The sequence below is a fragment of the Nycticebus coucang genome, chromosome 8 (assembly GCF_027406575.1).
Source record: "Nycticebus coucang isolate mNycCou1 chromosome 8, mNycCou1.pri, whole genome shotgun sequence".
Classification (NCBI taxonomy): Eukaryota; Metazoa; Chordata; class Mammalia; order Primates; family Lorisidae; genus Nycticebus; species Nycticebus coucang.
The window spans coordinates 93,917,915-93,944,662 of record NC_069787.1 but is presented as its reverse complement, the minus strand read 5'-3'; the positions used below and the strand labels follow the sequence as shown (position 1 = coordinate 93,944,662).

Genomic DNA, 26,748 nt, shown 5'->3' with positions numbered 1-26,748 from the left:
GAAAGAAAAGAAAAACTAGCCAGGTATAGTGGCACATACCTATAGTCCTAGCTACTTGGAAGGCTGAGGGAAGAAGATTGCTCAAGACCAAGAGTTTGAGGTTGCTGTGAGCTATGATGCAACAGCACTCTACTCAGGGTGACAGATTGAAACTCTGTTTCAAAACAAAACAAAGAAAAATTAGCTAGGTGTTGTGGGAGGTGTCTGTAGTCCCAGACTCAGGAGGCTGAAGCAGGAAGATCTCTTGAGCCCAGGAGTTTAAGGATGCTATGAGCTAGGCTGATGCCATGGCACTCTAACCTGGGAAACAGAGTAACACTTTCTTCAAAAAAACTACTGGTCTGTTTCAATTTTTCGGTGTTTATTTTGTATGTCTTCCTCAAATGTCTGGTGATTCTTGCTTAGCCATTCACATTAAGAGACAAAGGGTCACCATAGAAAGGATTGAAGTACTGCTAAATGCTACAACTTGGATACTTCAAAACTATTATGCTAAGTAAAAACAGCCACACACAGGTCACTGACCACATGATTCTGTTTTTTTTTTTGTAGAGACAGAGTCTCACTTTATGGCCCTCGGTAGAGTGCCGTGGCCTCACACAGCTCACAGCAACCTCCAACTCCCGGGCTTAAGCGATTCTCCTGCCTCAGCCTCCCGAGTAGCTGGGACTACAGGCGCCCGCCACAACGCCCGGCTATTTTTTTTTTTTTTTTTTTTGTAGAGACAGAGTCTCACTTTTTGGCCCTCGGTAGAGTGCCGTGGCATCACACAGCTCACAGCAACCTCCAACTCCTGGGCTTCCGCGATTCTCTTGCCTCAGCCTCCTGAGCAGCTGGGACTACAGGCGCCCGCCACAACGCCCAGCTATTTTTTGGTTGCAGTTTGGCCGGGGCCGGGTTTGAACCCGCCACCCTCGGCATATGGGGCCGGCGCCTTACCGACTGAGCCACGGGTGCCGCCCAACGCCCGGCTATTTTTTGGTTGCAGTTTGGCAGGGGCCGGGTTTGAACCCACCACCCTCGTTATATGGGGCCGGGCCGGCGCCTTACCGACTGAGCCACAGGCGCCGCCCCCATGATTCTATTTTTGTTACATAGATAGTATAGGTAAATTCACAGGGATAGGGAGATTAGTGATTGCCAGGGGTCAGGGGAGTGGGATAACTACTTAATGAGAGTTTGTTTCTAAAGTAATGGAAATATTCTAGAACTAGATGGAGATGGTTCCTTGTACAACATCGTGAGTGTACTAAATGCAAATAAACGGTATTTTAACTGGTTAATCTCATGAAGATGTTTTTCAAAGGGGGGAGAGAATAGAAAAATGAACCCTAAGCTCTGTATATATTAAGAGAATCTGTGAACTAATTAAGCTTTCCTTTAGGGTGAATACTCAGCAGCAGCTATTATTCAAGACTCATAGATGCCCAAAATGATAAACAAGTTCAGTCAAATCTCACACTCTAAGAGCCCTATTTCTTTCAAATAAGTAGATTTTTTGGCCTAGAAACCAAGTGGGGGGTAGGGTCAACTGTTCCATATACAGACCCTTAATTAATATCTCCATTTGGAGCACAACTCATCTCTTTCAGCCTTTGTCAATCAGAGTCCACACCTTCTTCAAAATTTGCTGGACAAACTGGCTCCCATCTGCAATGATGTCCCCATATGACACCCCTTTCCAATCCATTCTCTTTGATAATATGAGTTTATAACATGTAAGGGTCTTTACTTTCATTTTCAAGGTATTTAAAAATAGAGAGGGACCTCCATATTTATCACAGCCCCCACCCTTTTTGAGACAATCTCCCTCTGTCGCCCTGAGTAAAGTGCTGCAGCGACCTAGCTCTCAGCCACCTCAAACTGCTGAGTTTAGGCCAGGCACGGTGGCTCGCACCTGTAATCCTAGTACTTTGGGAGACCAAGGCCGGTGAACTGCTTGAGCTCGGGAGTTCAAAACCAACCTGAGCAAGAATGAGACCTCATCTCTAAAACTAGCTGGGCGTTGTGGCAGGTGCCTCTAGTCCCAGCTACTTGGGAGGCTAAAGCAAGAGAATCACTTGAGCCCAAAAGTTTAAGGTTGCTGTGAGTTGTGATGCCATGGCACTCTTCCATGGGTGACATAGAGAGACACTGTCTCAAAAAAACGAACTCCTGAGTTTGAGCGATCCTCTTGTCTCAGCCTCCCGAGTAGCTGGGACTATTGGTGCTAGTTTTTCTATTTTTTGTGGAGACGAGGTCTCGCTTTTGCTCTGGCTGGTCGCAAACTCCTAAGCTGAGGCAATCTACCTACCTCGGCCTCTCAAAGTAAGATTATAGGCGTGAGCCACTTGCCCAGCCTACCTCAGCCCCCTTAATAATCTCTCTCCAATATTCTAGACATTCATCTACTTTCCTTTATGACAGACTAACTAGTCTGCATTTTCTAGAACTTTGTAAGATTGACATCATAAAGCCTTTACTCTTTTCCTCCCCCCGTGTTCCCTTATGTGGCATATTTATTTTGAGATTACCAATGATCCTAAAGGAGTGGTTCATTCATTTCATTTTGCTGAGAAGTATGCTGTTCTATAGATATGTCACAATTTATTTATTCATCTGTTTATGGATATTTGGGTATTTCCCTTTTTTGGCTATTGCAAATAAAACTACTACAGACATGTGAATATGAAAAAACAAACAAATAAGGCCGGGCAGGTGGTGCCTGTGATTGAATGAGCAGGGCACTGGCCCCATACTGAGGTTGGCGAGTTCAAACTGGCTCCAGCCAAACTGCAACAAAAAATAGCCAGGCGTTGTGGCAGGCACCTGTAGTCCCAGCTACTTGGGAGGCTGAGGCAAAAGGATCACTTGATGGCACTCTACCAAGGGCAACAAAGTGAGACTCTGTCTCAAAAACTCAAACAAACAAAAACAAACTGAGAGGAGATAAAGCTGAGTCCAGCCAACCATCTGGAAGCAGAAGTCAATGTTAATAAGCTTGAAAACAAAAGATGTGGTATGTTCTACTGCAGTATCATAAAATTCCAAACTTTTCAGGATGACAGCCATAGAAGTTGGAATCCACCAAGCAATGTCTCACTTGCCATATCAACTATCCCTGAAAAGTGGATGGTATAAAACTTTTATTTTAATTTAAAAACATTTAGTACTTATGGTTACAGATACCATTATTCATCTTTACAGCTATTCATTATTACTAATGACAGAGGACCCACTTTAAGCACTTTTTCACTAAGGAATACTCATTTATTAATTATTCATAAGTAAATATCTTTTAAACAGGAAAATAAAAACATAGTAGGACTCAGCACAGTATAACCTCTAAATAAGTTTGTATACATGTCAAAATAAGAACGATGACACCACAACACTTATACCCAGGGTGAAAAAGTGAAATTCGGTCTCTAAAAAAAGAAAAAGAATGGAATTTTTCTAGGCGTTTCCAAGTCACCTAAGACTTGCATGCCTCTTTTGAGAAAGCTGGGGAGGGGTGAGGTCAGGAGCCTTAACAAGACCACCCGGCAGCTCAAATTGTTGAGTTGTGCTGTTTTTTCTTCTTAGCTTTGCCCAGATCAAAAGCATAAGGCAGGGTGTTGTTCAAGTATAAAACCTTGCAGAGGGGGCGGCGCCTGTGGCTCAGTCGGTAAGGCGCCGGCCCCATATACCGAGGGTGGTGGGTTCAAACCCGGCCCCGGCCAAACTGCAACCAAAAAATAGCCGGGCGTTGTGGCGGGCGCCTGTAGTCCCAGCTACTCAGGAGGCTGAGGCAAGAGAATCGCTTAAGCCCAGGAGTTGGAGGTTGCTGTGAGCCGTGTGACGCCACGGCACTCTACCAAGGGCCATAAAGTGAGACTCTGTCTCTACAAAAAAAACAAACAAACAAACAAACAAACAAAACAAAACCTTGCAGAGGGCAAGGAGAAGGAAAGGAGAGCTTTCACTGGGGGTTAAACCTTCTTCCTTAGGTTTCTAGAACCCACTTTTATCTTGATAATCACTGAATTACATTACATTTAGACATTAAAAATACTACAGAGAGCCTATCCAACTTGTAAGTATAGTTGGGATTTATATCCTACTTCCACCCTGGTGACAAAACCAATACACTCCAAACTCTAGACATGTTCTTTCAGCAGTCAAAGAAAGCACGCACTTCTTTCTCACAATTTTATTCAATTGAATAAATTGAATCCCTTCACATTTTGTATTTCTACTTGAATATAAAAGGACTTGGCCTCATCCCTGAAGATTATTTCATTACAACTGCATGAAATTCAAGTTTCTATATCAGAATTAACAAAATTAATTCTGAAATGTGCCACAAGTTGGGAGCCATATATCTGTTAGGTCTATACCATCTCTGGAGGTCAGCTGACTTCATAAAAAAGCCCTTTGACAAGAATTATCTTCTGTTTACAAATGGAAGTATACAGTAGTAGAGCTTCAGAGTTAAATTCTCAAGTTTTGTATTTTTATCCCAGGCTTAAACAGTCAGATCAACAACAAGCAACATTTACTGAACATAACATAACAAAGGTGCTGATAAGCAAAGAAAAAAATGTGGCCTTCTATCTCTAAAGAGTTCATATCCAAGCTTACAAACAACAATCTGACAATCATTAAGTTCCTACCAAAAAACACGCACATTGTGGTACAGAGGCAAGGGTGATGGACTCGGTCTGGGAGTTAGGGAGGGATTCACCAGAGCTGGGAGTCAAGGGTAAATCCTCTTGTTTCTAGCACCAATAATTAAGATAGAGAATCCGGGTGGCCCCTGTGGCTCAGTGAGTAGGGTACCGGCCCCATATACTGAGGGTGGCAGTTCAAACCTGGCCCCGGCCAAACTATAACAAAAAAATAGCCGGGCATTGTGGCAGGCACATGTAGTCCCAGCTACTTGGAAGGCTGAGGCAAGAGAATCACCTAAGCCCAAGAGCTGGAGGTTGCTGTGACCTGTGACACCACGGCACTTTATCAAGGGTGATAAAGTAAGATTCTGTCTCTAAAAAAAAAAAAGACAATCCAAGACCCCAAGCTTGATGGCATTAGAAATACTTCTTGTTAAAGGATGCAATGCTATATACAAACTGGGAAATGATGAGAGCTTTGAAGAAACTAGACCTAAAATAAGGGGTAAAAAAAAATGAAATTGGGTACAGCTGACCAAGAAAGAAACTGTTAGTCAAACAGAACAACTTTCACCAATAGCTCTATTCTGTTAAAATCTCTAAACACAGTGGCGGTGCCTGTGGCTCAAGGAATAGGGCGCCAGCCCCATATACCGGAGGTGGTGGGTTCAAACCTGCAAATTCGGCCTGGCCAAAAACTGCCAAAAAAAAAAAAGTCTCTAAACCCTCCTCTTGCTCATCCTACCTGTATTTTTCTCTATAGTTGATAACTTACAGTTATCACTGTGAAACAATTCATGTTTATAAAGATTTGTAATAATTAAAAGAAAAAGAACAAAATATAAGCTTCATGTTCTGACAGTTCATTTCAGTTTAATAAAGACACATGGCAGACACATTTCAGGATGAACAAGATGCTCCTCTCTCTGTACCTTTCCCAAATCTTTCCTACAATTTTCTTTTTTTTATGCAGAAAAATGTAATCCTTCAAATTTTTCCTAGAGTAGCAGGGGCAAAAACAAAGTAGAAAAAGAAGATTAGATTGGGAACAAAGCAAAAGCTAAAAAACAACTAAGAGGGTGCCTCAATAACAAGGACTCCAAAATCAACTAAGTACTTCCTTAAGTAGTACTATTGGTTAAATAGGGAGAAGACCAAACATTGCAGTCAACCAGAAATACAAGGACAGGCTTTATATATTCCTCTGTATCCTCCTTTTGACCCTAATCAAAATTTATTTTGTGCTATTTTTACTTGTCTTATTGGTGGGTCCCTGAAGAAGGGCACCAGAGGCTCTAGGTGAAGACAAAATAATACAAAGTACATGATCCTATAACATATGTACAGTCAGAGGCACCAATCAGGAATATGTTGCCCAGAACATTCCTCCTTGTGGCTCCTACCCTAAGATAAAAGACACACAAAACTGAGAACCAAAGCAAACACTATTCCCATTACTCCGCTCTGCCACCTCTACAATGACCAAGTAGTATTTATTTCAATATTCATGTGCCAGGAACTTGACATGCATTATTATTACATTTAATTCTGAGAAAGGGGTATTATTATTTTATAAACTAGGAAACTGAGACTTTGAGATGTCAAGGGATTGAGTGAGGTCACATTATATCAAATGGCAGAAATGGGACTGGAACGCAATCATCTGACTACTAGACCAAGCTCTGGATAAGATCCAATGGACACAAAAGTCACATCCATGAAGACACAGCAATATAACTAGTCCCCCAACAAATGTAATTCATTAATACTCACTTAAATGCCCAATGAGAAAAGCTCAAGCAAATAATGGTTCAAGAACAAATCACTTATGAGGACAAAGTAAAAACAGAAGGAAATGTCTGAAATACACACGAAAAAAGCAGAATATATAAAGGCATGTATACAATGATAACTAGAATATAAGGTCCACCAGGGTAGGAAATTTTTGCCTCTGTTGTTCACAGCTGTTTTTCCTATTATGCACATAGTACACAGTAGGTACTGTTAAGTGCTGGTTTCATGAATAAATCATGATAGATGAATATGGACAAGGCCTAAAGGTTAATAAACATGGAAGAAAATTTATTTTAGGTAATGAAAACAGAAATGATGTTTTCTTTTCTTTTCTTTTGAGACACAGAATTTCACTCAGTGGCCCTGGGGTTGAGTGCCCTGGCATTATAGCTCACAGCAACCTCAAACTCCTGGGTTTAAGCAATCCTCTTGCCTCAGCATCCACAGCTGGGACTACAGGCCTGGACCACCATGCCCAGCTTGTAGTAACATCCTGACAAGAAAAATTTATGTATAAATTCAAGACTACAACAGAAATGCCAAATCACCCCTTCATTACACATGGTCAGGTTGCTAAGGTGGAAAAAGCAAACTAAGAAGATTAGAATGAAAACTGATCCTGAATTTGATGAAGAGCTTCTTTTCTAGAAGGTGGTGAGAATGATGGATACGGTGGCAGGTACATAGTGATGACGAGAACCTTTTTTTTTTTTTTTGAGACAGAGCCTCAAGATGTCGCCCTGGGTAGAGTGCTGTAACATCACAGTTCACAGCAACCTCCAACTCCTGGGCTCAAGTGAGTCTTCTGCCTCTGGCTCCCAAGTAGCTGGGACTACAGGCGCCTGCCACAACACCCGGGCTATTTTTCCGGTTGCAGCTGTCATTGTTGTTTGGCGGGCCGGGCTGGATTCAAACCCGTCAACTCAGGTGTATGTGGCTGGCACCTTACCTGCTTGAGCCACAGGCGCCCAGCCAACGATAACCTTTCTAAGCTAGCAAGACAGGGACAACTTTGTACTTAGTTTTTTTTTTTTTTAAAAACAGAGACTCACTATGTTGCCCTCAGTAGAGTGTCGTGGCCTCACAGCTCACAACAACCTCAAACTACTGGGCTTAAGCGATTCTCTTGCCTCAGCCTCCGAAGTAGCTGGGACTACAGGCGCCCGCCACAAGGTACAGCTATTTTTTGTTTTTGTCGTCACTGTTGTTTAGCAGGCCCAGGATGGTTCGAACCCACTAGTCTCAGAGTATATGGCCAGCTCCCTAACCACTGAGTTATGGACAGCACAGAGCCCTTTGCACTTAGTTGTACCCATGCAATTCTCTATGTCACTCTGGACATTTCTCATCTTTTTTTTCTTTTTTGAGACAGAACCTGAATGAAGTGCTGTAGTATCACAGCTCACAGCAACCTCAAACTCTTGGGCTCAAGTGATCTCCTTGCCTCAGCCTAAGTAGTTGGGACTATAGTCTTCAGCCACAACACCTGGCTCGTTTTTCTATTTTTAGTAGAGAGGGGGTCTTACTTTTGCTCAGGCTGGTTATGAACTCCTGAGCTCAAGCAGTCCACACATCTTGGCCTCTCAGAGTGCTAGTATTATAGGCATGAGCCACCAAGCCTGGCCTCTCATCTCTTTTTTGAAAATGAATTTATACAGCAGTAAAACACGCATCAGACTTCTAGACTAAAGCACTATGAATTTGTCAACACTCCCATTAACAGCCAACTATTTGAAACATAAGAATTTAATTTAGATTCTATATATATAGGCATGCAAAGAAACCTGATATCAGCTCACAAAAAATATTAACCAGACATTGTTCAGCAGACAAACAGTGTTGCTAGGTCAAATCTGAAGATACTTACCCACAAGTAGCAACAAGAAAAAATTACTTGGTTAATTAAAGACTATGTAAATAAAAAAAAAATAAATAAATAAATAAATAAATGAAATGGTTTTAAAATTCAACTAAGCCAGCATAAAAAGAAAGTCAATTTCTTTTTTCTTCTTTTTTGCAGTTTTTGGCCAGGGCTGGGTTTGAACCTGCCACCTCCAGCATATGGGGCCAGTGCCCTACTCCTTTGAGCCACAGGCACCGCCCCAAAAGAAAGTCAATTTCATAATCAAAATTAAAGTCTTCACCAGATATTATACACATACCTGATGCCACTTAAGAGAAAGGCTAAAAAGATAAGGTACTTTGTTTTTTTTGTTGTTGTTGTTGTTGTTGCAGTTTTGGCCGGGGCTGGGTTTGAACCCACCACCCTCGGCATATGGGGCCGGCGCCCTACTCACTGAGCCACAGGCGCCGCCCAGTACTTTGTTTTTAAGAACATCAATAGATCATGTTACAAGTACAAAAAACGCAAAGGCACCAGGTAGTTTTAAACACAAGACTATAAAGACTTCTACACTTAGAAGCCCTAAAAATTTCTAATCTATAAAGGGGAAAATACTATCAACAGAAGAATCTTTTTTTTTTTTCTTTTTGAGACAAAGTCTCATCTTGTCACTCTGCGCAGACTGCCCTTCTATCCCACCTTCAAGGTCCCCTTGGTTCAACACACTGGCCTATTTCTCTCCCTTCTGAAACAATTATGTGGGGCCCTGAACATTAGTTTCTCTTGCCCACACCCCTAACATGATGCTGAGAGGAGCACAAAAAGGAGGGAGACAATTCTGGACCATCATCACGATCACAAGTCTGAACAAATAAAAGGCTTAAGGTTAGCCAAGTCTTGTGATCTTAGCACTCTGGAAGCCCAAGGTAGGTGGATTGCTTAAGCTCACAACTTCGAGACCAGCCTGAGCAAAAGTGAAACCCCATCTCCCTGTCTCTCCTAAAAATAGAAAAACTGAGGCAAGATGCTTGCTTGAGCCCAAGAGTTAGAGGTTGCTATGCACTATGACGCCATAGCACTCTACCCAGGGCAGAGAGCCTGGGACAGAGCTTGAGACTCTATCTCAAAAACAGAAAGTTTACACTCAGCTCAGTAAGTAGGGCACCGGCCACATACACCTAAGGTGGTGGGTTCGAGCCCAGCCCGGACCTGCTAAACAACAATGACAACTGCAACAAAAAATAGCCAGGTGTTGTAGCGGAAGCCTGTAGTGCCAGCTACTCGGGAGACTGAGGCAAGAGAATCACTTGAGCCCAAGAGTTTGAGGTTGCTGTGAGCTGTGATGCCACAGCACTCTACCAAGGGCGACATGTGTTTCAAAAGACACTGTGTCTCAAAAAAATAAAAAGGTAGTCAAGTCATCACCCTGCCCGGGCTATCTGGGACTCTACCAAGGATGAGCTTCTTCTGAGCAGCTTATCAGCAAATGCCCCACATTTGTTCCCCAAATAGTATTAGTATTACTTGTCAGCAAATGCCCACATTTGTTCCACGAATTGTATTAACAAGATTCAATGAACAACCAAAAACTTCTTGAAATGAATTACAAATACCTTATTACAAGAAAGGACCTCTTTCATCTATAACAATAAAATAATCCTTGCATCAGGTTCATATAAAAAATAGTGGGTGGTACCCTTAGCTCAGTGGGTAGGGCGCCGGCCACATACACCCAGGCTGGCAGGTTCAAACTCAGCTGGGCCTGCTAAAACAACAATGACAACTGCAACAAAACAATAGCCAGGAGTTGTGGTGGGAGCCTATAGTCCCAGACACTTGGGAGGCTGAGGTAAGAAAATTGTTTAAGCCCAAAAGTTGGAGGTTGCTGTGAGTTGTGAGGCCACAGCACTATACCAAGGGTGACAAAGTGAGACTCTGTCTCCAAAAAAAAAAGGCTTGATGCCTGCGGGTCAAGTGGCTAAGGCACTAGTCACATACATCTGAGCTGGTAGGTTCGAATCCAGCCTGGGCCCGCTAAACAACAATGATGGCTACAACCAAAAAATAGGCAGGTGTTGTGGTGGGCGCCTGTAGTCCCAGCTACTTGGGAGGCGGATGCAGAAGAATCACTTGACCCCAAAAGTTGGAGGTTGCTGTGAGCTGTGATGCTACAGCACTCTACCCAGGGCGAAAGGTTGAGGCTCTATCTCAAAAAATAGAAAGTGTAGGCTGGGCAGAATGACTTACACCACTCATCTTAGCACTCTGGGAGGCCGAAATGGTAGGATCACCTGAGCTCAGAAGTTAAAGACCAACTTAAGCAAAAGCAAGACTCTGTCTCTACTAAAAAACGGAAAAATGGGCCAGGCATGGTGACTCACATCTATAATCCTGGCACTCTGGGAGGCCGAGGCAGGTAGACTGCTTGAGCTCACAAGTCTAAGCCAGAGCGAGACCTTGTCTCTAAAAAAATAGCCAGGTGTTGTGGCAGTCACCTGCAGTCCTAGCTGCTTGGGAGGCTGAGGCAAGAGAATCACTTGAGCCCAAGAGTTTGAGACTGCTGTGAGCTACGACAGCACAGCACTCTACCCAAGGTGACAAATTGAGACTCTGTCTCGAAAATAGAAAAAAAAAAAAAAAGACACCATCTCTAAAATATAGGTGGGCATTGTGGATGGCACCTCCCAGCTACTTGGGAGGCTGAGGCATGAGCATCTCACGAGCCCAAGAGTTTGAGGTTACCATGAGCTATGATGCCAGGAGTGACAGAGTGAAACTCTGAAAAAAAAAAACGAAAAAGGGCGGCGCCTGTGGCTCAAAAGACTAGGGCGTGGGCCCCATATGCCGGAGGTGGTGGGTTCAAACCCAGCCATGGCCAAAAACTGCAAAAAAAAAAAAGGTACCATTTTGGCTTGGCACCTGTGGCTCAAGCGGCTAAGGCACCAGCCACATACACCTGAGCAGGCAGGTTTGAATCCAGCCCTGCCCCGCCAAACAACTATGATGGCTGCAACAACAAAAAAATAGCCAGGCGTTGTGGCAGGCGCCTAAGTCCCAGCTACTTGGGAGGTGGAGACAGTAGAACCCCTTGAGCCCAGGAGTTGGAGGTTGCTGTGAGCTGCGATGCTACCGCAATCTACCCAGGGTGACAGCTTGAGGCTCTGTCTCAGAAATAAAAAAAAAAAAAAAAAAAAAAAGAAAAGAAAAGAAGGGCGGCACCTGTGGCTCAGAGGAGTAGGCGCCAGCCCCATATGCCAGAGGTGGCGGGTTCAAACCCAGCCCCGGCCAAAAAAAAAAAGAAAAGAAAAGAAAATTAGTCTCAGCACCTGTGGCTCAAGCGGCTAAGGTGCCAGCCACGTACACCTGAGCTGGTGGGTTCAACCCAGCCCAGGCCCGCCAAACAACAATGACGGCTGCAACCGAAAAATAGCCAGGCGTTGTGGCAGGCATCTGTAGTTCCAGCTACTTGGGGGGCGAAGGCAAGAGAATCACTTGAACCCAGGAGTTGGAGGTTGCTGGGAGCTGTGACGCCACGGCACTCTACCCAGGGGAGACAGCTTGAGGCTCTGTCTCCAAAAATAAATAAATAAATAAATGAAAATTAGTCATCGTGGTGGCAGCCAGTAGGCACAGCTACTTGGGATACTGAGGCACGCAAATGGCTTAAGCCCAGGAGTTTGAGGCTGCAGTAAGCCAAGATGACGCCACTGCACTCTACCCAGAGTAACAAAATGAGACTTTGTCTCCAAAAATACAGTGTTTGGCTTTTTTTTTGAGACTGAGTCTCACTATGTTGCCCTTGGCAGAGTGCCATAGTGTCACAGTTCACAGCAACCTCAAACTCTTGGGCTTAAGTAATTCTCTTGCCTCAGCATCCCAAGTGGCTGGACTAGAAGTGCCTGCCACAACACCAGGCCATTTTTTTTTGGTTGTATTTGTCATTGTTGTTGGGCAGGCCCAGGCTGGGGTTGTATTTTTTTTTTTTTTTTTGTAGAGACAGAGTCTCACTTTATGGCCCTCGGTAGAGTGCCGTGGCCTCACACAGCTCACAGCAACCTCCAACTCCTGGGCTTAAGCGATTCTCTTGCCTCAGCCTCCCAAGTAGCTGGGACTACAGGCGCCGGCCACAACGCCCGGCTATTTTTTGGTTGCAGTTTGGCCGGGGCTGGGTTTGAACCCGCCACCCTCGGTATATGGGGCCAGCGTCTTATCGACTAAGCCACAGGCGCCGCCCCCCAGGCTGGGTTTGAACCCGCCAGCTTTGGTGTATGTGGCTGGCGCCCAAGCTGCTAAGCTATAGGCACTCAACCAAAAAAAAAAAAACAAATAGCATAAAGGGCGGCACCTGTGGATCAGTGAGTACGGCTCTGGCCCCATATACCAAGGTTAGCAGGTTCGAACTTGGCCCCGGCCAAAGTGCAACAAAAAAATAGCAAGGCGTTGTGGCAGTCGCCTATAGTTCCAGCTATTTGGAACGCTGAGGCAAGAGAATCGGGTAAGCCCAAGAGATGGAGGTTGTTGTGAGCTGCGACGCCATAGCTCTCTACTAAGGGCAATAAAGTAAAACTCTCCCTCTAAAACAAGGAAAAAAAAATGGCCAGGCACCTGTGACTCAAGAGGCTAAGGCGCCAGCCAGCCACATACACCTGAGCTGGTGGGTTGGAATCCAGCCTGGGCCCACCAAACAACAATGATGGCTGCAACCAAAAAACAGCCGGGCATTGTAGCCAGTACCTATAGTCCCAGCTACTTGGGAAGTGGAGGCAGGAGAATCGTTTGAGCCCAGGAATTAGAGGTTGCTGTGAGCTGTGATGGCCCAGCACTCTACCCAGGGTGACAGCTTGAAGCTCTGTCTCAAAAAAAAAAAAAAAAAAGGCATAAAAAGGTAACTGTGTTTTCTTTAAAGACTCATATATGATCACTAAAAATACTTATTTATCAGAGATTTTCCCCTCTCCTACAACACAACACCTCACTTGGCAGTCTTTACCTCTCTTAACTATCCCATTTGTGTAGGATGATAGCTCATTCTTAAACAACGCTTCTGTTTGCTACTATCTGAACACCAGCATTTCTCCCCAGTACACATAGCATTTTCTCTATTCTCAGCCCTGGATCTCATTTCTGGGGCACCTCCTTTCTCAATAATGATCATACTCATGGACTTATTCCAGAACACAAACAAGAAGTTACCCTCTGACACCAGGGCCTTTACTAAACTAAAAGCTGAGCATCCCAAGCAATTGGGAATTTTCTTATAGACCTCAAATCCCAAAAGGCAATAAAAGACTTAACTTTGTGCCTGGACACAACAAAATAACACAGACAAGAGCATCAGTGAAACATTTAAGTCACTCCTTAAACTTACATAGATTTTATTCATAGACAGCTATTCATAGGCTGTAATTTTTAACTACATAAATATGTCACATTTTCTATGAGCCAAATTGCACCTAAATCATACAAAAGAATTAAATATCTCAAAAAAAAAGAATTAAATATCTCAATATGCCACAAAATTGTGCAAACAGCCCTATGATCAATAGGGTCCTCAGTGGTGATGTGGGTAACTATCACTATTAACCTTTTGACTGTGAACAACCCCCAAGATGTTCCTTTGTTGCAAATGATGCCTTTAGGTATTCAATACAAGGTGAGTGTACATTTCTGAGCACTCTGCAGTCAAAGGGTTAATCACTTTCATAGACAAGTGCATCATCAGGGCAACCAGAGTTGCACCAGTTGGCCAACATAATTGGGTAAACTACACACTTGTAACATTCACTCCCATCCTCAAAAGTTATTAATTACAAAAATAAAAACAATGCCTGTTTTTAATCAAGTCTGGAAGAGAAGAATTATATGATTCCCCCTACTTTCCTTGCCTTTACTCTGCTTCTGCCCTCCTTCTATGGTCAAGTTCTTGAACCATTTAAAACACCACTGAGGCTCGGCGCCTGTACCACAGTGGTTATAGTACCAAAAGTGGTGGGTTTGAACCTGGCCTGAGCCAGCTAAACAACAATGACAACTGCAACAAAAAATAGCCGGATGTTGTGGCGGGTGCCTGTAGTCCCAGCTACTTGGCAGGCTGAGGCAAGAGAATCGCTTAAGCCCAAGAGTTTTGAGGTTGCTGTGAGCTGTAACACATGGCACTCTACCGAGAGCAACATAGTGAGACTGTCTAAAAAAAAAAACAAAACCACTGAGCCCATTTATGTATGGCCAAACCACTAAAAGAGCCATGACCTTTGATGTCTAGCCCCTAGGAAAAAACAGGGTGTTAACATGCATGAGAGGTCTAGGAAAAGGAAAAAAAAATCTGTCTTTCACTACCATCTACATTTTTGTGGACTATTTTCCTCTTTGCCTTATTTTTTCATTTAACCCTTTCTTTCTGTTTCAACTGTTTTCCTTATCTTTTTATTCTCTCATCTCTGTTTTACATTCTTTTTGTTCCTTTTCTTCTTAGTCTTGAAAGGCCTTTCATGACAACACAAAAGGATATATAGCGAGTACTAGGAAATCTAGTTCACAACAGCAGCAGCAGCTACTGTCACAAAAATCAACAAAATCCACACGTATCCAAGAAATTATTCAATATCTCCTGTGAAAAGAATGCCATGACAGGAAAGATGGAGGATAAAAGGTATAGGACAGTTACTGCCCTGCAGGAACTATGCTCTAGGGGTTCCGAAGTTCTCAGGGAAAGCACAAGCTAGACTCTAAAGGAGCCCTGTGGGCACTAAATGGTGAGGAGGTAAAGAAAGGCTTTCCAGAAAACTGGACATATATGCCAGCCTAATAAGAAACTAGAGGTGGGGCTGGGTACAGTGGCTCATGTCTATAATCTTAGCCCTCTGGAAGGCCAAGGCGGGTGGATTGCTTGAGTTCAGGAGTTTGAGACCACCTAGTGTAAGAACGAGACCCCATTTCTACTAAAAATAGAAAACCTAGGGCCAGCTTGGTGTCTGTACCTCAAGCCACATACCAGAGCTGACGGGTTTGAATCCAGCCGGGGCCTGCCGAAACAACGACGACAACTACAACCAAAAAATATCCTGGTGTTGTGGCGAGCGCCTATAGTCCCAGCTACTTGGGAGGCTAAGGGAAGAGAATCACTTAAGCCCAGGATTTGGAGGTTGCTGTGAGCTGTGATGCTACAGCACTCTACCCAGAGCGACAGCTTGAGGCTCTGTCTCAAAAAAAAAAAAAAGAAAACCTAGGGCTAGGCATAGTGGCTCACGCCTATAATCCTAGCACTTGGGAGGCCACGACAGATGGATTGCCTGAGCTCACAGGTTCGAGACCAGCCTGAGCCTCATCTCTAAAAACAGCTAGGCATTGTGGTGAGCGCCTATAGTCCCAGCTACTTGGGAGGCTGAGGCAGGAGAATCACTTAAGCCCAGGAGTTGGAGGTTGCTACTATAAGCTATGACGCCCTGCACTCTACCAAGGGTGACAAAGTGAAATTCTGTCTCAAAAAAAAAAAAAGAAATACTGATAAAAAAATTTATTTGGGGGCGGCGCCTGTGGCTCAGTCGGTAAGGCGCCGGCCCCATATACCGAGGGTGGCGGGTTCAAACCCGGCCCCGGCCAAACTGCAACCAAAAATAGCCGGGCGTTGTGGCGGGCGCCTGTAGTCCCAGCTACTCGGGAGGCTGAGGCAAGAGAATCGCTTAAGCCCAGGAGTTGGAGGTTGCTGTGAGCTGTGTGAGGCCACGGCACTCTACCGAGGGCCATAAAGTGGGACTCTGTCTCTACAAAAAAAAAAAAAAAAAATTTATTTGGTTGATGGGGCGGCACCTGTGGCTCAGTGAGTAGGGCGCAAGCCCCATATACCAAGGGTGGTGGGTTCAAACCCAGCCCCAGCCAAACTGCAACAACAAAAAAAAATAGCCAGGCATTGTGGCGGGCGCCTGTAGTCCCAGCTGCTCGGGAGGCTGAGGCAAGAGAATCACGTAAGCCCAAGAGCTGGAGGTTGCTGTGTGCCGTGTGACGCCAAGGCACTCTACCGAGGACAGGAAAGTGAGACTCTGTCTCTACAAAAAAAAAAAATTTATTTGGTTGAAATCATGCCAATATGCCCTTCTAATCTTCAATTGGATCAGACAATAAAGTCCACGTTAACAGTTCACTGCAGGAAGATCTAAGAAAATGTTTCCTCCACTTTCACATAATGACCAATAGTAAACAAGGAAACATGCTGGGAAACTGAATAACAATAAAAAATGTAAACAGTGAGGAAAATAACAGCCTGAGGTGCAAGACATTCAAAGGCATGCTTTAGGTTAAGTACTAAAAAGTAAGATTCTAGGCTAGGGGCAGTGGCTCATCTTTATTATCCTAGCACTTTGAGAGGCAGAGGCAGGAGGATCACTTGAGTCCAAAAGTTTGAGATCAGCCTGGGGAACAGAGCAAGGCCCCATCTCTACAAAAAATAAAATTATTAGCCAGTCATGTTAGCCTGTGCTAGTTGGGAGGCCGAGAAAGGAGGCCTGCTTGAGCCCAGGAGTTTAAGGGTGCAGTAAATTATGATCACATCATTGCACTACAGCCTGGGCAATAAAGCAAGACTGTGTCTCTATTAAAAAAAAAAAAAGAAAGAAAAAAGAAAAGAAAAAAAAGAAAACATCCTTACAAGATGATTACAAGAATAATCATCTTTGTTCATTCTTTAAAATTAAAAAAGTTTTTCATACTAATTACTAACACCTCCAAATCCATGAAATATAAACTAGGAGAACTCACTTATTCTTAGAGTTATTACTAATTACTAAATACTAAAATCTATTTCAATACTGAACATTAGCCATCAATATATGAAATAAATGAGTTCATTAGCCCAAAGGCACTGATTATTTAGGGCAGGGGGTATGAACATTCTCAAGAAATGTATCACTCAAACATAGTTGTGCATAATGTGGTTATTCTGATGGGTATTGTATCTACTTCATCAAGTTTGTTAAGACTCACTTTCCGAAACAAGTGCAAAACTATATAGTTCTACTGCTACGTACTTCTGGTTTGTATCTATTGAATCCACCCCATTCTTCCTTTATTCTTAATAATTAGGAATCTGAGGACCTTAGATATGTATATATTAGAAAACAAAGTAAATGTGATAAAATGTCCACATGATGTAATGTACATTTAAATTTGGTTTCAAGCTACAAAATCATTTAGTCCAAAGAAGATAAAAGTTACTAATAGCTCATCCTTAGATTTAAACGGGGGATTATACTGGCATTTACAATACTGCTCACCTTTAGGACAGAGGCTAAGCTGGTCATGTGGTCGTTGAGGGCACTCTCGGATTCCTTGTAGGTCAAGCAGGTGAACTGGTACTCCTCTGGATCAAAGGCATCCGCCCCCTGTTGCTCCACATCACTGGCTACTCCCACATAATAGTCCTCTATGTCCCCAGGGTCCTCATCCTCCTCTTCTTCCTCTTCCTCACAATTTGGATCATAGTCTTCTTCATTGCTGTCAGAACCCTGGCTATTCATGTCCACGGACATCTTAGCATCCAGCCAAGTTGCAGATCAGGAAAGCAGTTGTTTCTTCCCCCACCCTCCCAACTTTACTGCTTTCTCAAATGCATTAGTATTTTTGTCTTCTAGGGGAAGAAAAAAAAATGTTACTCTTTTCTCCATGAGAAATTATAACAGAAACCATTCAATAATCAAAATAGCACAGCTCTGGCTCGGTGCCTGTGGCTCAAGAGGCTAAGGCTCCAGCCACATACACCTGAGCTGGTGGGTTCGAATCCAACCCGGGCCCACCAAACAAAAACAATGGCTGCAACCAAAAACCAGCCAGGCGTTGTGGTGGGCGCCTGTAGTCCCAGCTACTTGGGAGGCGGAGGCAGAAGAATTGCTTAAGCCCAGGAGGTGGAGGTTGCTGTGAGCTGTGATACCACAGTACTCTACCCAGGGCAACAGCTTGAGGCTCTGTCTCAAAATAAAATAAAATAAAACAAAAAAATAGCACAGCTCTGCTCCTACTCCCACTATGGCCTATTCCAACTCCATTTTATACTAGGAATCGCAACATTATTCCCCAGCCCATGTTCATCAAAGGGAAACCCTTCCCTGGAGAGGCAGAAGCAGCTGATGATCAACTTCACATGAAGTGGCTGAAATGAAAGGGCAACGCTGATTGCTCCATGTCAGGGAGTCAAATTCCACTGGACAAATTCTTCCTGCCAGAGTCCTTAAGAGAAAAGCACTTTCCCACAACCAGCTGCTCATTGGGAAGCAAGCCAGAGATTTAACTGTCAAAGTTTAAAATTTTGGGCCGGCATGGTGGCTCATGCCTGTAATCCTAGCACTCTGGGAGCCCAAGGCAGGTGGATTGCCTAAGCAAGAGTGAGACCTGCGCGGCGCCTGTGGCTCAGTCGGTAAGGCGTCGGCCCCATATACCGAGGGTGACAGGTTCAAACCCGGCCCCGGCCAAACTGCAACCAAAAAATAGCCGGGCGTTGTGGCGGGCGCCTATAGTCCCAGCTACTCGGGAGGCTGAGGCAGGAGAATCGCTTAAGCCCAGGAGTTGGAGGTTGCTGTGAGCTGTGTGAGGCCACGGCACTCTACCGAGGGCCATAAAGTGAGACTGTCTCTGCAAAAAAAAAAAAAAAGAGTGAGACCTATCTCTACTAAAAATAGAAACAATAGCCAGGCGTTGTAGCAGGGGCTTATAGTCCCCGCTACTCTGGAGACTGAGCCAAAAAGGATCACTTAGCCCAGGAGTTTGAGGTTGGCTATGAGGTATGACGTCACAGCACTCTACCGAGGGCAGCACAGTGAGACTATTTCTCCAAAAAAAAAAAAAAGTTTAAAATTTTGCTAATCATGGTCTCATAGTGGCATAGGCAATACATAAATAGGAACACAGTTCCTTCCCTCCATAATACGTAGGAAAAGAAAATCAATGTTCACAGACATCACTCTAGAAAATTGGTGCATAGCTAGTAAAGAAAAATAAAAAACACATAGCCCTTCAACAGCCGCCTCTAGTCTGCAAAGTTAACTAGTTTTCAGTTTAAAGAATTCTATTGAACTGGGCAGCACCTGTGGCTCAAAGGAGTAGGGCACTAGCCCCATATGCCAGAGGTGGTGGGTTCAAGCTCAGCCCCAGCCAAAAACTGAAAAAAAAAAAAAAAGAATTCTATTGAACCTTTAAAATGGGTACTCAGAGGCAAAGAAACCAACCAAGAGTGCAGAAAAACTAGAATCTATCTGAGATGAAAAAACAAGAGTTTAAATTGAATCAGCTATTTAAAAGTACACACACAGCAAAATGTTACTCAATTACATATAAATGAAAAGAGAACACTAGCTGAGAAAACAAAACAGTTGCTAATTCCACTTTCATCCCAGAAAAGATTTTGGCAAATATCCATTGACTTTTCTACATTAAACTAAAATAAATAGTGATTATTTCCAAGAAACAATATCAACTAGTAATTTAAATCTAAAAATAAGACCTGAAAATGCAAGAGCTTTTAAGTATGCAAACAATTTACATACACCAAAAATCTGCATAACATACAAAAGTAAATGTAAAGTGTACTCCAAGCAGACAATCTATAAATCTAAAAAAAAAAAAAAACTGAAATCTAAAATAAAGAATGGATACTAGCCATGCATGTGGCATTAATCCTACCTACTCTAGAGGTTGAAGGAAGGAGGATCCCTTGAGCTCAGGAGTTAGAGAACAGCCTGAGCAACACAGCAAGATGCTACCCCACCCCCCAAAAAAAAAACTTTAAAAATGTAGCTAAACCTGATGGCATATTCCTATAGACCTAGCTACTCAGAAGGCTAAGGTAGGAGGACAGTCTGAGTCCAGGAATTTGATCATAGTGAGCTATGATCACATCACTGTATTCCAGTCTGGGCAACAGAACCAGACCTTGTCTCAAACCAAACAAAAAGTCACTTTTTTATGATATTATACAAATAATCTATGAGGCTGGCCAGTGGCTCACGCCTGTAATCCTAACACTCCGTGAGACCATGATACATTGCTTGAGCTCAGTTCAACCAGCCTGACCTACAGTGAGACCCCCATCTCTACTGAAATTAGAAAACCTAGCCAGGTGTAGTGGTGCACACCTGTAGTCACAGCTATTTGGGAGGCTGAGGCAAGAGGACTGCCTGAGGCCAAGAGTTTAAGGTTATTATAAGCTATGATGCCACAGTACTCTACAGAGGGTAACAACATGAAACTCTGTGTCAAAAAAATAGGGTGGCACCTGTGGCTCAAAGGAGTAGGGCACTGGCCCCAGATGCCAGAGGTGGCAGGTTCAAACCCAGCCCTGGCCAAAACTGCAAAGGGAAAAAATAAAAATAAAATAAAAAATAAAAATAATCAATGGGCCAAACATGGTGGCTCACACCTGTTAATCCTGGCACTCTGGGAGGCTGAGGCGGGTGGATTGCTTGAGCTCAGGAGTTCCAGAACAGCCTGAGCCAGAGTGAGACTGCATCTCTAAAAATAGCCAGGCATTGTGGCAGGTGCCTGCGGCTACTTGGGAGGCTGAGGCAAGAGAATTACTTGAACCCAAAAGTTGGAGGTTGCTGTGACCTGTAACGCCACAGCACTTTACTGAGAATGACAAAGTGAGACTCTGACTCAAAATAATAGTAACAATAGTAATCAATGAATCTAAATTGATATGTTAACTATAAATACTCAATTTTTTAAAGAAATCATATAATACAGCCAAAATAATGCCTGCGGTTTGACTTTCAACAAATTGTTTTGTGTGGTACAGCCACCTAATTACAACTACAGTATTTTTTTTTCTTTTAGAGACAGAGTCTTATTTTGTCACCTTCGGTAGAGTGCTCTGGCATCACAGCTCACAACAAGCTCCAGCTCTTGGGCTCAGGTGATTCTCAGCCTCAGCCTCCTGAGTAGGTGGGACCACAAGCACCCGCTCCAATGCCCGGCTATTTTTTGTTACAGTTTGGCAGGGGCCGGGTTTGAATCTGCCACCCTTAGCATATGGCGCTGGCCCCCTACTCACTGGGCCACAGGCAGCGCCCCTACAGTATTTTTTCTTTCTCTTTTTTTTTTTTTTTTTGGTAGAGACAGAGTCTCACTTTATGGCCCTCGGTAGAGTGCCACGGCATCACACAGCTCACAGCAACCTCCAACTCCTGGGCTTCAGCGATTCTCTTGCCTCAGCCTCCCAAGTAGCTGGGACTACAGACGCCCACCACAACACCCGGCTATTTTTTGGTTGCAGTTCAGCCGGGGCCGGGTTTGAACCTGCCACCCTCGCTATATGGGGCCGGCGCCTACAGTATTTTTTCTTTAGGAAAAAAGTTTATCTTTAAATTTATTTATTTATTTATTTGGGGGGAAACAAGAGTCTATGTCCCCCTCAGTAGAATACCACAGCGTCACAGTTTACAGCAACCTCAAACTCTTGGGCTTAAACTATTCTCTTGCCTCAGTCTCCCAAGTAGCTGGGACCACAGGCACCCGCCACAACGCCTGGCTATTTTTTTATTGCAGTTATTATTGTTTAGCAGGCCCAGGCCAACTTTGAACCTAGACGCCTAGGTATATGTGGCCGGCGTCCTAACCACTGAACTATGGGCGCCGAGCCTAATCTTTAAATTTATTTATTTTTTGAGAAAGAGTCTCACTTTGTCGCCCTCGGTAGAGTGCCATGGCATCACAGCTCACAGGAACCTCCAACTCTTGGGCTCAAGCAATTCTCTTGCCTCCGCCTCCCAAGTAGCTGGGACCACAGGCACCCGCCACAACACCCGGCTATTTTTTGGTCGTAGTTGTCATTGTTGTTTGGCAGGCCCAGGCTAGGTTCAAACCTGCCAACTCCAGTGTATGTGCTGGCACCCTACCACCTGAGATATAGGCGCCAAGCCATAATCTTTAAATTTAAAATACCTGTAATTCTTGATGATCTTTCAAGCAGATGTCACCCAAGTATTGTATGTCATATGATTTCCATCTAAAATGAAGAAAGAGAATTATATTTTTCAAACTGGTTCTTGCTTTTGCAAATTTATGTTTAAAAAAGCTAAGAAATGAAAAGGACAAGAGACAGAGTCAGTACTAATTATTTTCTTTTTACTTTTTTTTTTTTTTTTTTTTGTAGAGACAGAGTCTCACTTTATAGCCCTCGGTAGAGTGCCGTGGCATCACACAGCTCACAGCAACCTCCAACTCCTGGGCTTCAGCAATTCTCTTGCCTCAGCCTCCTGAGTAGCTGGGACTACAGGCGCCCACCACAACGCCTGGCTATTTTTTGGTTGCAGTTCAGCCGGGGCCGGGTTTGAACCCGCCATCCTCGGTATACGGGGCCGGCGCCTTTACCAACTGAGCCACAGGCGCCACCCAGTACTAATTATTTTCTTGTTAAGTCCTAACAGAAATCCACATGTCATAATTATACTAACAAGAGTTACATGGCCTTCTCAAAAAAAGAAAGTATTGGGCAGTGCCTGTGGCTCAAAGGAGTAGGGCACCAGCCCCATATACCAGAGGTGGTGGGTTCAAACCCAGCTCCAGCCAAAAAAAATGCAAAAAAAAAAAAGTATTGCCAAGCACCATGGCTCACACCTGTAATCCTAACACTCTAGGAGGCCAAGGTGGGTATATTGTTTGAACTCAGGGGTCTGACACCAGCCCCAGCAAGAGCAAGACCCCATCTCTAAAAAAAATAGCCAGGTGCTGTGGCAGGCACCTATAGTCCCGGTTACTTACGAGGCTGAGGCAAGAGGATTGCCTTAGACCAAGAGTTTGAGATTGCTACAAACTATGACACCATGCCACTCTACCCAGGATGAAAAAGTAGGAGGGAGGGCCGGAGGGAGGGAAGGGTGGGCCGGAGAGAAGGAGGCAGGGAGGAAGGAAGGAAGGGAGAGAGGAAGGAAGGGGGGGAGGAAAGGAAGGGAAAGAAAGGAAAGAAAGAATTCAAGCCAAACAGCAATAATTTAGTTTGTGATACTAGTGATAGAAATAGACGCCCAATTCTCTCCCCCAGATTGAAAACCCACCTCCTTGCTCCAATGCTCCTATTTTTCAGATTCCCTACATTAACCACCTAACTCAACATCAGCCCTAAATGTTACCCAGAGGTTGACAAAACAAACTAACTGACTTAAAAATGAACTTCTGAGTGGCGCCTGAGACTCAGTGGATAGGGTACCGCCCCATATACCCTATGGTGGCTGGTTCAAACTCAGCCCCGGCCAAACTGCAACCAAAAAAAAACCCAAAAAAAAAATAGCCGGGCATTATGGCAGGTGCCTGTAGTCCCAGCACCTTCGGAGGCTGAGGCAAGAGAATTGCCCAAGCTCAGGAGTTGGAGGTTGTTGTGAGCTGCGTGATGCCACGGCACTCTACCAAGGGCGACAAAGTGAGACTCTGTCTCTACAGAAAAAAAAAATGAACTTCTGTAAGTCTCCTCCACTGTGGCAACTAACACAGAATATTGCTATTTCAGATCTCACTTGACTCAGGAAAAAGTTACTGTCAAATAAAACTGTGCCCAATAGCATGCCCACTAGTCAATATTAACGTCTATCGCCCACCTCTCTTCTGACATACTCAAGGGCCATCTATCTGGCTTTCCCAGAGAAACAGAGGCCACTTTCCAATACTACTTTCCAGTAAGTACTACTGCTTACTACATTAGAAATTTTATGTGGGCAGGTGGCACCCATGGCTCAGTGAGTAGGGCACCGGCCCCATATACCAAGGGTAGTAGGTTCAAACTCGGCCCTGGCCAAACTACAACAAAAAATAGCCAGGCGCCTGTGGTCCCAGCTACTCAGGAGGATGAGGCAAGAGAATCACCTAAGCCCAGGAGTTGGAGGTTGCTGTGAGCTGTGACACTACAGCACTCTACCAAGGGCGACAAAGTAAGACTCTGTCTCTTAAAAAAAAGAAAAGAAAAAAGAAATTTTATGTGGGGCCTGATGTGATCATTCACACCTGTAATCCTAGCACTCTGGAAGGCCAAGGCTGGTGGACTGCCTAAACTCAGGAGTTTGAGACTAGCCTCAGCAAGACTTTATCTCTAAAAATAGCTGGGCATTGGGCGGCGCCTGTGGCTCAAGGAGTAGGGCGCTGGTCCCATATGCCGGAGGTGGCGGGTTCAAACCCAGCCCCGGCCAAAAAAAAAAAAAAAAAATAGCTGGGCATTATGACAGGCACCTGTAGGCCCAGCTACTTGGGAGGGTGAGGCAAGAGGATCACTTGAGCCTAAGAGCTTGAGGCTGCTATGAGCTATGATGATGCCACGGCACCCCACCAAGGGGCAACAGAGTAAGACTCTGTGAGAGAGGAGGGAAAAGAAGGAAAGAGAGGGAAGGGAAAAGAGATTTTTATGTCTACTTTAAGATTTCTTGGACAACCAGAGCTTCCACGGTAATTTCTAAAGAAATACTTCAAATAGGCTTGGCGCTCGTAGCACAGTGGTTATGGCGCCAGCCACATACACCAAGGCTGGCGCAGGTTCAAATCCAACCCGGACCAGCTAAACAACAATGACAACTGCAACAACAACACAAAAAAAAAAATAGTCGGGTATTGTGGCAGGCGCCTGTAGTCCCAGCTACATGGGAAGCGGAGGCAAGTGGATTGCTGGAGCTCAGGAGTTTGAGGTTGCTGTGAGCTGTGATGCCATAGCACTCCACCAAAGGCAACATAGTAAGACTCTGTCTCAAAAAAAAGAAAAAAAATACTTCAAATATAGACAAGCAAATATAAACTCAATGAAAATCAAAGTCCAGTGATTGTAAAGATCATTTACAAAATAATATAAGAATAATTGATTTCTCTAAAACCTTTTTCTTTTATCTGTATTATACGTAAGATACTGCTTACTTGACAAATAAGAATCTGTGAATATTGTTCCCATTTATAAAAAAACACTGCCAATAGTACTGTAGCTCTCATTTCAGGTCAGACTCATTTAATTCACAACTCTACAAAGTGGAACCGCCGACGTGTTGTCCCCTTCTACAATGAGGAAACTACAGTTCATAAAGGTTAAGGGTAATCTGCCCAAGTTCAGACAACTGTAATCTGCTAGAACCTGGCATCAGCCTTGCATCATATCTAGGTCCATGCTTATTTGTAACCACCCATCACCCTCCCAGAGAGTCTGATACTGTCAACAAAGCTACCAGAAGACCCTCTAAAATTATACCAGCAAAAGAGCATGCTTTCCACATTCTCTGATTTCTCCTTAAGATCTGGCCTTAGAGGCTGCCCATAGGCTTCTCACTGACCAAATATTCAAGGAGTAAAGAAAACTTTCAGTTCCCCCAAAGAGAACTCCCGTTTCATACATACTGGGCGTTCTAGGACCAGATTTAAATAAAAACTTAATTTTTAATCTTTTCAAAGTTAATACTCATATTCCACTTGCAAAAGTGCTGACCTTGTTCCAAGGGGCCAGTATGTTATTTCCTTAACAAAAGAATTGATGGCAACACTTTGACTCCCTTTGAGACATTAAATACTATTCCTAAATCCCAGATAGAAATGAAGTAACAGAAATTATTTTTCCCTAGAGCCAAGGTCATGTGTTCAGAAAACCTCACCACAAAGGAAATACAGATATCTGGGCAGCCTGGCCACACAAAAAACAGATCTTTGGGTGAGTTTCACTAATATTTATTTGAAATATGATATTTAGCAGTGAATCATCACTTATTATCTTCATATCCAGAGAAAACTATGTGGTAGAAGGTGCCTGAACGTAGGTCAGGGATTAAAGTGCCGGCCACATGCTCCGGGGCTGGTGGGTTCGAACCTGGACCAGGCCTGCTAAACAACAACAACAAAAATAGCTGGGTGTTGTGGCGGGCACCTACAGTCCCAGCTACTAGGGAGGCTGAGGCAAGAGAATAGATTGAGCCCAAAAGTTTGAGGTTGCTGGGAAGTATGATGCACTCTACCTAGGGTAAAGAACTGAGACTCTATCTCAATTAAAAAAAAAAAAAGAAAGATGACTACCTGGCACAAAAATATGAATCAGCAACTTAAGTTTCAAAATCCTACATTCTACATCCTTTTTTTTCCTTCTTCTTTTCTTTTTTATTTTTTTTATTTTGAGACAGAGTCTCTCTTTGTTGGTGTCATAGCTCACAACTCTTGGGCTCAAGCAATTCTCTTGTCTCAGCCTCCCGAGTAGTGGATTACAGGGAGCCCTCCACAGCACTCAGCATTTTTTTTTTTTTTTGAGATAGCAACCTCAAATTCTCGGGCTCAAGCAATTCTCTTGCCTCAATCTCCCAAGTAGCTGGGACTATAGGTGCCAGCCACAATGCCCAGCTACTTGTTAGAGATGAGGTCTCAGCTCAGAGCCTGTGGCTCAAGTGACTAAGGCTCTAGCCACATACACCTGAGCTGGCTGGCGGCCAAACAACAATGACGGCTGCAACCACAAAATAGCCCAGCATTGTGGCAGATGCCTATAGTCCCAGCTAC

The 26,748-nt window shown here is 43.9% G+C and overlaps 1 protein-coding gene across 4 annotated transcripts in view; it reads right to left on the bottom strand.

Annotated features, from left to right (window-relative positions):
- The window catches only part of ARIH2 (ariadne RBR E3 ubiquitin protein ligase 2), a 77,244-nt gene that overhangs the window by 48,965 nt on the left and 1,531 nt on the right, over window positions 1–26,748 (bottom strand). For 2 of the 4 annotated variants that reach the window (XM_053599102.1, XM_053599104.1), the window contains exons 2-3: window positions 22,192–22,255; window positions 17,535–17,887 (exon numbers count right to left, since the gene is read on the bottom strand). In XM_053599102.1, the coding sequence (XP_053455077.1) occupies window positions 17,535–17,789 (255 nt within the window). In that variant the 5' untranslated portion in view covers window positions 17,790–17,887; window positions 22,192–22,255. Of the gene's footprint in view, window positions 1–17,534; window positions 17,888–22,191; window positions 22,256–26,748 lie in introns of those variants that run through there. The other 2 variants (XM_053599103.1, XM_053599105.1) reach the window with 2 other exon arrangements.